Source organism: Rhopalosiphum padi, chromosome 1 (genome assembly GCF_020882245.1).
Source record: "Rhopalosiphum padi isolate XX-2018 chromosome 1, ASM2088224v1, whole genome shotgun sequence".
NCBI classification, from domain to species: domain Eukaryota; kingdom Metazoa; phylum Arthropoda; class Insecta; order Hemiptera; family Aphididae; genus Rhopalosiphum; species Rhopalosiphum padi.
In genome coordinates, this window is record NC_083597.1 from 23366688 (window position 1) to 23379895 (window position 13208).

General features: G+C 32.1%; 1 protein-coding gene across 11 annotated transcripts in view; it reads right to left on the minus strand.

Annotated features, from left to right (window-relative positions):
• Positions 1-13208, minus strand: part of LOC132931778 (myosin-2 heavy chain) — a 36424-nt gene that overhangs the window by 12789 nt on the left and 10427 nt on the right. For 2 of the 11 annotated variants that reach the window (XM_060997769.1, XM_060997779.1), the window contains exons 2-8: positions 6796-6945; positions 6608-6704; positions 5376-5515; positions 4719-4979; positions 3246-3413; positions 1340-1507; positions 99-1055 (exon numbers count right to left, since the gene is read on the minus strand). In XM_060997769.1, coding sequence (XP_060853752.1) covers positions 99-1055; positions 1340-1507; positions 3246-3413; positions 4719-4979; positions 5376-5515; positions 6608-6704; positions 6796-6945 — 1941 coding nt within the window. Of the gene's footprint in view, positions 1-98; positions 1056-1339; positions 1508-3245; positions 3414-4718; positions 4980-5375; positions 5516-6307; positions 6415-6607; positions 6705-6795; positions 6946-13208 lie in introns of all 11 variants that reach the window. The other 9 variants (XM_060997773.1, XM_060997771.1, XM_060997772.1 and 6 more) reach the window with 9 other exon arrangements.

Here is a 13208-nt window from a genome sequence, read left to right on the forward strand (position 1 = left end):
TAAATAATTAATATTGATTTATTTATATGTCTAATATTTATTAAAAAAATACATATAAAAAAGTTATTATTGAATGTGTATTGTTTATTTTGAATTACCTTCCTGAGTTCATTCGTTGTTTTATTTAGCATATCTTGCACACGATCGGTTTCCCTTTGTGCATCGTCTAACATCATTTGTAATTTCTCTTGTTGAAGTTGTGCTTTTCCTAGTGTACTCTGAGATCGTTCCAAATCTTCTTTAGTTTTTTCTAACTCTACTAAGGCCTTTTCTCTTTCCGCAAGGATTCTAGTTACACTTGATTGATTGCGCTCGTATTCATCCTTGACATTATTTATGTCACCTTGGGACTTTTCTAGTTTTGTTACTAACCTATATATTTCGCCTTGAGACATCTCATGTTTTTCCTGTAATGCCTTGATTTCACCCATTAGTTTATCATTATCAGCTCGAGTTATGCGGAGGTCAGCTTGTGCTGCTCTCAAATCTGCGAGCGCTTTATCGGCTCTGTCTTGTACTCTGTCCATTTCTTGTGATTTGGTCAGCGTGCTTCTACCGAATGTCGTTTGTGATAACTCCAAATCTTGCCGTAGTTGGGCATTTTCCAGTTCTAATCTGGCGAATTTCTGTCTTGTATACTCCCAGTCCGCTCCACTTCTATTCACTTCACTTGACGCTTTTTCTAATTCAGCCTTTGATTTTCCCAGTTCGCTCTGTGATTGTTCCAATCGTTCTTCTAAACGACTTTTCTCAGAATTTGCTCTATTTAATCGAGTGTGAATCTTTTCGACTTCGCTTTCTAGTGCATGAAGTTTTAATTTGAAATCAGCAATATCCCTTTCATGTAAGTCCCTTTCTTCTTGTCTATCTTGTTCAGCTCGATCTCTCTGTTCTCGTAATTGGTTCATTTGTTTTTCTTTGTCACCTATTGCCTCTTCTAAACTTGTAACCGCACCTTCAGATGAGCATTGATGCGCTTGAAGTGATGCTAGTCTTGTTCTAGCCATTTCTACTTGGTTGTCTTTCTCTTTCAATAAATCTTCTAAATTTTCAATCTAAAATGTTTTATATAAATATAAGTTGTAGTAATTATAGTAATCGTAAGCGTTTTAACAAATCTACTCACAATAATACAGTGGTGAATATAATAAGCCGAACAAAATAAACCTTTGCACTTTAATATGTAACAAAAAACTAATAACGAAGAAATAATAAAAAAATACATACAACAAATAATAATACTTTTAATAATAATACTGATTTGTGATAACTAAATACAAATTATACTAAAAAATAAATAAAAAATGCATAATAAAAAAAAATATTAATTTTTACATACTTTTCTTTGCAAAACGTTAATTTTTCGATCCTTAATATCAACGTGATCCTTGAGCTCATTGATTTCATTGGTCACTCTATTTTTTTCCTGAGTAGCTTGCAAAGCAGTTTGTGTTTTTTTTTCAATTATACGGTTTTTTTCTTCAAGTCGTGAACGTAATTCTTCAACCTGTTAAAATTTAAATAATGTAATTATAAACGCTTTGAATAAATCAATTTATCTCTGAAACCTACAAAAATATCGTTTACGAACAATCAAGTTTATATAGTGAAATTTTTAGTCTAATTCCTACCATCATATTATTATATACTCTAAAACGACTATAGTAATGCTTGTCGTAATATTATTTTGTGTTGTAACTTTAATATAATATAATAATTTTGCACAGTGCAATAAAAATTGTATGAGAAGTAAACAGAGATAGAAATAGAGTAGTACAATCATGCATAAAATAAAACCATTACAAATTCAGATTAAAAGAAAACCGATAAAACTGAAACGAAGTTGAAAATATACAAAATAATTAATTAAAAAGTCATTCATTTTTCATTATATTTATAATTTAGGTATATTTTTTTTACATTATTTAATAGCTAATATAATTATTTTTTTTGTATTATTCTTATTAAAACTCATAGTATCGACAAATTAAGACCCCGTTTGATTTTTAAATCGTATAATATATTTTTTGGTATCCGATGAATTAATCGCAAAAAATTGATCGCCGGTGAATAGATCACGAATACAATTTTGGTCACCAAGATAATTGATCGTTGAACAAACATTTTTAGTTTTTTTAGTTATTTTATTACCCTAGGTATATTTCCGAATTTAATGTTGATTCTATTTCTATTCTTATTTATTTATTTTTAAACAACGGACAGTTAATCCAATTTACATTATTATAATATTTGTAAATAAAATGTTTGTTTGTAAAATAAAATCAAATATAAATTACACATTATATTAATAAATATTTTATTATTTTATTATTTTTAATTATTAGTTAATAATTACACATACAATAAGATATTTAATAATAATGTAAATTAATTAAATTTAAAAAACATAATTTTATTTTAAAGTTGAAGTTGAAAATTATGGGCTATCTACTTCTTTTAAAAAGTCTAGTTTATTCTTCGTATAATAGTTGTTACATATTTTTATAATTCTTTCTGCGTTGCCTTTGAACTTCCGTTTAACACCAATAGTATTTCAATTCACCGGAATCCTAATTTTTTTACTTAAAAATCAAATGCAAAATATTTTTTGTCGTTATCGACATTTTATAATATTATATTAAGTTTAGAATTTTTATGTTAAACAATACTTTTGTACAATGGATCATAATAATTCAATCTTAAACTTATTTTTTTTTTGTAAAAATATAAAACTTGTATGATTTTATATTTTTTCAAATGATTAAATAATGAGCTATATTGTGTTTGATATTGAATAAATTATGTATTGATATTCGATACATCTATATGTACACATAAAATACTTTGTATAATGATTCAAGTAAAACACATAAATTAAATCGTTTATAAATCAAAGTCTATTGTGGTTTTTAATTACAACGAAATAAGAAAAAAATAATTTATAATTTACAAAGTAGATATAAACATAATTAAAAATATTTGGCAATTTGAAAAATTAGAATTTCAACTATTAACAAATGTAATATGAAATACCTAAAGTTGTATTATTGATAAAATAATATATAGATAACCCTGGAGATTTTGTACAACGTGATGCTGTATGTAGTTTTAGATGCTCGGTTTACCTTATAAATATATAACTATATAGTTTTTGGTTTATTTCTTCTTTTTCACTTTACTCTATAGTCAGCTTAGTATGCATTTGGAAAATAACCCAAATGAGAAATTGATTTGATAACACTTACGTCCGCTTGTAACATTGTGTAATGTTCTTCTTTTGCACTCAACGACTCTTTCAGCACTCCGATATGTCGCTGGTAGTCGGTGTGTTGTTCTTCCAAAGTTTTCATTTTGGCACTCATGGCCACAATTTCTTGATCACGTCTTTGGATTTCCGACCGGAACTCTTCTAACTGTACACGATACCAATATCACATTATGCAACTACAGCGGGTTGTCATATCCTCTCAATGTCACTCAAATTAACGCATTAGATAATATTTTGTTTTAGCACACACCATTATACGGGGAATTTCTATTATAGTATTATAATGGTAATGACTTCAGGATGTGAACATCGATGAAAAATATGTTTTATTCATTATAATCATGCATGGATACTAAATAAAAATTGAGTGAACTTTAAATACGTCATGTTATGAAAGGTCAGGTTATCTAACATGCTTTGATAGCGGTGTTGATTATTTTTTACGTGAATATTATGCTTTACATTATAATGTGATGAATACGATTTTATTGTCAGTAAATTATGTAAAGTACCTACACAATGTATATTTGTATATTATTATTTTGTTAACAGAATTATCGTGTTTTTCTATGGTGTTTTTAAATATACATATTTTCAGATCAGTTATCAAACATTTTGAATACATTTTATCCAACAACGTATACTAATAAAATGCATTTATATTAATAAATGTCATGTGATTATATTTTTTTCAAGTTATTATTATTTGTATTATTATTATCATTTAATACTCAATTATAAGATGGGATACTTGTTAGAATTTTTTTCCTTTTTAATAATCTATTAAAAAAAAAAATAATAAGGTATTGATATAAGTTTTTCAAAAGTTATAAAAATAAATATAATTTATAAATGTTTATTAATTATTGAATAAACTTGAACAATAAATGAGTTTATTTAATTTATATTATTATTAATTATTGATATTTATATAGCTATATTTGTATATAATATAATATAATATATCGTTGTTAGTACCTAACTAGGTATATACATTATATTTACACAATGTTATCTACTATTAGTTGTTTACGTTGAACAGGTCTATTATTGTTATTAGATTGTTCTTACCTTTTACCCGATGAAGTATAGCACGTTAATAAAGAAGCAACAATCTAAATCTACTTATGTGCTTTACAAATAATAAATGTTATTGTTATCCAGTCTGTTTATAGTTTAAGTCACCTATCCTACTACCCATCCATTATTATACACCATACACGTTTTTAATCGGTGACTGAGGAAGGAACACAACATCTCAAGTCCAAAAAGCATTCCAAGGGTGGTTTGAAAAGATAAAAAATAGTTCAAATATTCAAACCAAGAACGTCACATTATATTGTTGATGAACCAAGAAGTTGAAAAGTGCATGACATACAAATGGTGAAAAACAAGCGGGGTCAAGAGATGTCCGCCGAAGTCGCATGCGGTCAGTCCGTTGGCTACTCACTTGGTGCTTGAACGCTGGCGTCGTCGCGTACTGAACGCCCCTGTCTAGCGCGTGCCCCGGTGACCCGGCGTACAATCGCATCCTATCCAGTTCTTGTTCAAGGAGACCGACTTCTTTTTCCAATGTCGCTATGCGAGCATCCTTTGTCTCCAAAATGGCCGTCAGCGTGCCACTGGAAGCCACCCCCACGTTTTGTGTCTGGTACGCTTTTTCTAACTCCATTTGCAGTGCTTTTAGATTGTCATTGGTAGCCTTTAGGTCCTGTGTTGTCGAATCACAAACAAAAAAATACGTGTTTCACAAAAAAGGGTTTTGGCTCAGAGTGGGTATACATAGTAGTATCTAACCACCATTCGCCCCCTATCGAAAAAAAGAAATTTCTATTTCAAATGTCCTCATGCAAGTCCTCGGACTGTTGGACAAACCACCATTATCGGAGGGACGTATATTGTAGTAGGTGACTGGTATCGAGAACAGGAGCCCATTTACGAAACACGGTCTGGCATGCAAGACCCAATAAGAATCAATTTATTCTTACAAAAAATACATAAAAACTATACGAAAAATTGAAAACAATTTCTCGAAAGTATTCGTAGTCATTTGTACGTTTGGGTCGTTTTTTTTGCAGTGTGAGTGTGTGTCTGTGTGTGTACTCACGCGCTTCGTACTGTTGAGTTCCTGATCCCGATTCCTGATAACAGACTGGAAGTGGTGGACAAGGTTTTCATTCTCTAACAGTCGTGCCTCTAAATCAACTTGACGGGCCTCTAATTCAATCGCCTCTACCACTTTACCACCTACAAACATCCAAAGCAATTACATATAAAGCCATCGAATTACACACTAAAAACAAAAAAAATAAAAAAAAAATAATAATAATAATAACTACTTTGAGGTTTTGTCTTGGAGGGGTGTTTTATAAAATAAAAATAATTATAAAATGCGTTTATAGTGCGAATCTACTACGAGTTCTTGGGCTGGTAACTCTAAATGTTATGACAATGTTATCACATATTTTATGATGATGACTTTTTTTTTTTTGATTCGAGATAAGTGAAGCAGGAGAGACGAGACATAAAGACGCAAAACATTTTGGCACAGTTCTTTCGGAAAAAAACGTAAGCGTATGATTTTGTCCATGTATTGTTATATACAACTTGTTTCATATACATTCATTAAACCGATTCAGTGCGTTAGACCTTGGAGGCCTAATAAGTTGTCCCGTCTTAGTCTCATCGTGTGAATAAAATAATTACAAACAATAAGTACGTACATATTATTATGTATTAATGAAAACCATATTAGAGTTGCCAACCGATCCGAACAAATAAACGTACAGCGAACATTACAACAACAACATAAAAATAAATAAAACGTCTATTAACACAACTGCAGCAAGCTTGGTAAATTATTATTAAAGTAATAATTGAATATAATAGGCGTTTCGTGTGGTATATTATACTATATAATAATTTTGGAAGTAGTGCATGTATGTATATATATATATATAATATATATGTGTTTGGTGTGCTTAAGAGAGAAAAAGAGAGAATATTTTTTATGAGAAGATACAACAAGGCAAAACACACTGAATTGGCTGTTAACTGAAAGTTCTGATTGCGAACGTTTGAAACGACCTGCTTTTGTGCCATCAACTGCATTTGCTGAAATAACTGTCTCTCCTCCTCCTTGCCTGCTAAAACAAACGCATCTTACATTTTGTCGTTAAATGTTTTATTTGTTTAAAAAAAAAAGAATAAAAATATCAAGTGCCATTTATGTTGTGTTGTTATTATTATCACAATTTTTTTTTTGTTTTTGGACGTTGAGCTGTTTTCAAGTGAACAGTCTTAACAACATAGTAATGCATACAACATATTACTACTCACCAACGCCTTTGTTCTGGAGCATATCCAAAAGCTTCTTTATACTATCGTCTCTAGACTGTAAGGTTTGCTTTTGTGTCTCTATCCTGAGCTCTAATTCCTGCGGACCGAAATTAATATCATTATAGGGAGACTCGCCGCCGGTTGTCCGGACAACAAAAAGGGCTGCGTTCCGTGTTTATAGTAGCTACCTTAATAGTCTCTCTGAGGATGGCCACTTCTCGGGTCAAGTGGTCGTTTTCGTTCAACAACAATTCTACTTGCTGCTGTAGTTCCATATTTGGCCCACGCATTCGCATTCTCAACTCTTCTTCCAGCTGACGCACCAACATCGATTGTTTCTAAAACGAAAAGTAAAATGTCTGCGTTAAAAGGCGGTCGTACAATAACAATAATCGATATTACATAATATTATGCAATTGTCATCCGTACACTCGTATTGACTATTGTACGCGTCAGTTATTTGAGCGTATCACTCAAACGCGTTTGTGTAGAAAATAATAATCATCTAATTTTATAAAGGAAACTATAATAATATACTATGCCCAATAAACCTTCTTCGAACGTTTGTCATAAGTAGCTACACAATATAGCCGTTGTCTTTCCGATATATAACACACTTTCAATGGATGTCTAATCCGATTTACATGACGCGTAATCCCCGGTATACAGTTTTATAATTGCCGGTGGCAATCCGGATTTTAAACCACGGTTGCGGTACTTTGCGTTTATAAGACTTTTACTGCCCGTGCCCGACGAGCCATTATAGTATGCCATAATAGTGTGTCGCACCATTTACCGGCGTTCATACGTTTCCAACGCGATTTGATACAAAAATACGGTACGGTACGGTATGTGTGAGGGTATTTTTTTCGTCGAGACGTTTTATCCGGACATAACATGCGCCTATTGCGTAAACGATGTTTACATGGTATTTTAATACTCCGCATAGGAAGAATTGTAATTTATGTTATCGTATTATGATATCAAGCTCTATTATGGGAAAAAAAACACGATATTATTGTGAGTTGGTCGGAGAAGACGATGCGTTCCGCGTGTGTGAGAACTAATTCGACTTGGACGCACTTGACTAATTTGCATCTATAGCTAATACACGGTAGCGTGCAGCAGTCCGCAGAAGTCTATAATAATTATTTTATTTTTAATTTCACATTGTTTGCGCGTTTGACCGGCGAAAAGTTCAAGGAAACAATATTGTTATATTTGCACGAGTCTCTCGCGGTATATCGTGAAATAATAATTATAGGAAACGCACTTAAACAGCACGTACGCGCACACGTCATTCGATCGAAACGAATACGAAGTTATTACATTATGGACGACAGACGATAATAATATTGTATTATCCCTTGTCCACTGCACTCACCATCGTCCGCCGTGCAGAATAGTTGTATAGGCGCTCATCGCCAAAAGACAACAATAATGATCGTTAAAAGTTTGCCCGTGTTCGCAATGATGGTGTAATATTATTATCACAGCGAAATGTCGTGTTATCGTCATAGTTTAGTTTGCGAGTAAATTATACGACGGTGCGACGACAACGCTGCGATGTTTCCGCTACTCATCGTCGTCGGCAAACGCGTATAGAATACATAATATAATAAAAAAGGGCTACGATTTATATTTATTGGTTTTTTTTCTTGCTGTGTTCGACGAATTGGTTCGATAGTAAGTTCATATTGATACTCGTGATGCATATTTAAAGTATATATACTTATATCATTGCATACTTTTACTATAAAGTATAAACACAATAAATGCATATTTTATGGTATAATATTTAAACAAAATTGGTGTAAAAATCGTGTATTTTTATTGCATATTTTTTCAAAAACAAAATCATATTTTACTATTCCATACTGCATATTAATCCTAGCCCTCTATAATAAGACTAATAAGTAACAACGTAGTTTATAATATTGCAGCGTATACAACGCGTCTTGCCCGCAGTTAAAATAATTGCTCGATTATTAATGGGCCCATCCTCGATATTCGGGCGCGCCTGTTAATATTATTCTTTTTTATGTCGACCGCGGTTTTCTACGGCCGGCCAGTCGTATCGTTCCTTATTTCGTCGTACTGGCGTGCGTCCGGACGAATTATTATTTACTGGTCCTGCGGCGGTGAGGGGGGGGGGTCGAGGGGGGCCGTTGACGGTTGTGCGTGGGAGCGGCAGAGCGAGAAATAACGCCGAACAAAAATTAACTTTTATATATTGTGTTAACAAACACATCGAAAAGAGTTTAACGCGTAAAGTGCAATTTGACATTTTGACATGTGTTTATTCATTCGTATATGCGCGTGTACACCGCACAGCAGTGAACACGGGAAACGCCTGTGCTCGGGACACGTCGTATTCGCGCAAACGTCTTCCCGAATGCGGACGGATGTTTTTTCGACGGCTTTGTTATTACGCTTTTTTTTTTTTTCAAACGCTGCGCGCCACGTGTACGCAATACATTTGCGAGTCGTACTACGGAACCGGGTCAAAAGTAGTACGATAAAAAAAAATCTATACCACTTGGAGGAGAGTAAAATGTAAACGACATGCACAGACTGCGCGCGCGTACGCAGAGATGCGATATATTGTTATACAGCGATGCGCATACGATTATTCCCGTACGTCCTACTACGTTGGCTCTCCGCCGACGGCGATAATGACGGACGAAATACACCACCTCTTTATCATATCGTTGCATGACGTGTGGTGTGTTGTAATTTTCAGAAATCGCGACGAGTCCCGTCCTCTTTAAAAAAAAAGGCAATTTTTGTCACAAAAAAATCGAAAAATTTACAGTCGCGCGTATCGTCCGAAGCGTAACGTCGTCGACGACGACGACGGCCAAGTAATTTTGTCTATAGAACTGCGTTTTGTAATATATTCCACTTCATCGGTTGTATTAAATGTATATCGTTCGGAAAACGGCGTTAATTAACAACACACACTCGTCAATCGTCCGGCGGTGAATATATCGAATTAATAGATGGCCCGATGGATGGACGAATTAGAAGTTAAAACGTCAAAATTTGGGGTTAAAGTGGCCGTACCTTCGTCCCGCTTTTGTTTGTACACGAGTCCCCGTTAATTGCCTATTAATGCGCGTCTGGTTAATTTATGGCAGCTTCCGTCGCCGCCAACCGACCGTTGTTCACGGTGAGCGGCTGTGGGGATATTCCAAACGCGATTCCTCTATTGCAGTATACGCGTTTCGCCTCCGTCCCGTTGAATAATAATATTTAATAATGATAATGCCCAACGGGGACTAGGTGTAAACCCGGCGTACCTGAATTGCGGTCTGCAACAGCATAATATAATATATTGTGTTCGTGGTCTGTACGTATAAAATTATATTATATAACGTTAATAATAAGGAAATGGATGGGCCCTGTCTATATAACTTATCCGAGAAAGTAAAGAACGAGTGTGCTTGAAAAGAACGAAAGATACCACACAATGGTTATACCTGTGGCACTGTGGTTATATTATTGTATTAAGCAGGTTCGCGTAGCTATATAATTTCCGAAAGTCGAATTCGACCTACCCTTGGACGTTTTCCAGTAGATAATAGTTAATGAACTATATATACACTACGAATACTGTGGCCGATCAGAATACGATAAAAGGCACACGATACGACGGGTGACATAAATGTGACTCGGTTTTAAGTAGAAATTGCTAGTGATAAAATTGATAGTAATTTTAATGGGTAAGGTTCATCTATTTGTTTATTATCTATGACAATATATTATACCTATAATAGGACATTGCTATCTATTGCATCTGAGCAAACTTTTTATGTACTCCTATAGATTGCCTATGAGCTATTATGAAAAATTAATGAGTAATTACGGTCGTTAGAACACAACTCTTTCTGCCTATTTGTCACTGTATCTCTCTCTCTCTCTCTCTCAAAAAAAAAAAAAAAAATAATAATAATAATAAGTAAATAAAAATAATAGTTTATAAAACAGCTAGTAGGTAAACGGAATAAAGATCTTTATTTTGTGTTTATATAAATAGTGAAATCCGTTTTATTCGTTTCGACATGAACAAATACAATTTTAATTCAAAACATTTTTGTTTATTTTATACTTTTGAAATAATATATGTATAATATTATAAAATGTAATATACCAGTGAAGAAAAATCAGAGAATGTGTTATGCGTATCACATAATCACATATAGCGTATATTGTATACTTCAGTATAGTATATTGCATTAGCCCATTTCATATATAATTATATTATTGTTACACATACACTTGGCTTTAAATGTCATGTGCGATTATGTTATCATGTGTATTTTGCAGGTTCCTATTAATTAAAAACCCCAACTGTATATTTTCACAAACAAACAAATAATAATATAAGAATTTGTTATGGCTACAATTATTTCTATATTTTATAATTTATATGTAACGCGTTAAAAATAAAATTATAAAAATCCCTTTATGTATATGATAATAATTAAATATTAAACATATAGTTAAGCGTATAACACATTTAAATTATTACGAAAACGTTTAGAAAACGCCATACTATCATATTTTCTCCCGTCCTACAAACTTAGAAAATTTGTATTTAGAAAAACCATTTTCGTTGTTTTTTTTATTATTATTCAATTGACCTATTGTCTAACTTAAAATTAAGAATATTAACCATCGGCGTATTTCGTTTTTTTATGACATTTCAATTTTTAAGTGAGTTATGGTTATATCAACTATTGAAAAAGCTCATAATGTGTAGTTTTTGTTACTTTTTTTTATTTACTATGTTGCGGTTAGAAGGTGTATGTATATTTTTACTGCCTTAATAAAAAAATATTTTCATTGCAGATGGTATTGATTGTAATATTACGCTATTAAAGAACAATACTGCAAGGATACATTGTTATTTATAATTTATATTATATACGGGTAATTGATTTTATACAAAAAAAGGGGTTCCATTTAAAATCTGAGGCCCCTAATAATAACGGATTCTATAATATGTATAGAAAACTGCATGTGGTACCTAACGGACACTATTTTTATATTCTTATATTTTCTATGTGGGTAACCTAACATATACTGTATTGTAATAAATATATAAATTTTATTAATACGTATTAAGAATATAATGCAATTACTGTAACGATGAAACAGTGATCGAAAATTCACATTGTTATCTTATTAAGACCGACATTTTCGCGAACGCAGCGTCATTATCGATACGCGTTAATAAAACGATGCGTTATGACTATCGGGAGTTGGAAAGTATAGAATGGATTTTAATCGTTTATAACATGAATATAATAATAATAATTAGGTAATTTTAGAGTTTTAGAGTGGATTTAATAATTTGATATTTGACGACTGCGCATAAATATATCTACTATATATAGCAACTATGTTATTCACGTGGGCACAAACTGGAGGGTTGAAACAGTGACTACCCCCAATCTAACCCCCGAAAAAATAAAAAAAAGGACAATAATGCCCCCTCAACTTGTTAAAAATTAATTTAAAAATAAAGCGACTTACAGTGATTATAACTAGCCAACTAGGTATATAATATCATGATTTAAATCGTATCTTTTGTGTTGTACATAATATAAAAAATATTAACAATTAAATTATTACAATTCAATATCAATCAGTTTACCTATAGGTACTTGTGATTAGTATTAGTATTAATAAAATAGTAAAGTTGCTAAGAATTAATAACAATACATACGTATATAACTACATGAGTTTGATCCTCCTCACTTTTTATTATTACAATTGGGTAATCGAGTTACACTAATGCTTATCGATTTTCGTTTTTTCGTTGCACGAATAAAATTTAATTATTATTTGTTTTCGAGAACCTCAGAAAAAAATCCATTTTCTACAACTAATTTATATTATAATATAACGTCACGTACTTTTTAAACGAACAACTATTGATAATTTATTCGCATTTTGATGCAAGCCATAATCAAGCCGACGACAAAAAGTATAAAATGTCGTATACTCGTTTATTATATATATATATGTATAAGTACGTGACGCATTTTAGCATGCGCTAAAACGACCATTGTGTAAAGAGAATAAAAATATATTTTAATGCGTTCCGAGAGCTTTGCCGATGACGGCGTGTCTGTTGGATCGTCTGCCGAGTATACGTATTAATCATTATACACATATTATAATACATATATATATATATATATAAATATAATGTATATGTATTAATATATGGGTACGTGTGCCTATACATTATTATACAAGACAATGCGAAACGGTGTAAACGCCACGATTGGACCAAACCCAAACAAACAGATTTTAAGACACGAATAAAAACTTTGTTTATACGTCTTGTACGTGTACAGTGTACATTTAAATATTTAAATAAAATACAGTATAATATATATAATGTTATTTTCAGTTTTACCCAATTTTGGCCATCGTGCACTGAATTTTTAACAACGATCTTTCTCGTCGACTTTATACGCGATGAATCTGACACAATAATAGGTGGTAATAACTAAAAATGTAAAATAACAACGATAATTCACGTATTCGTGTATTCGTTGATAGATTTCAGACGACCCGGGAATGG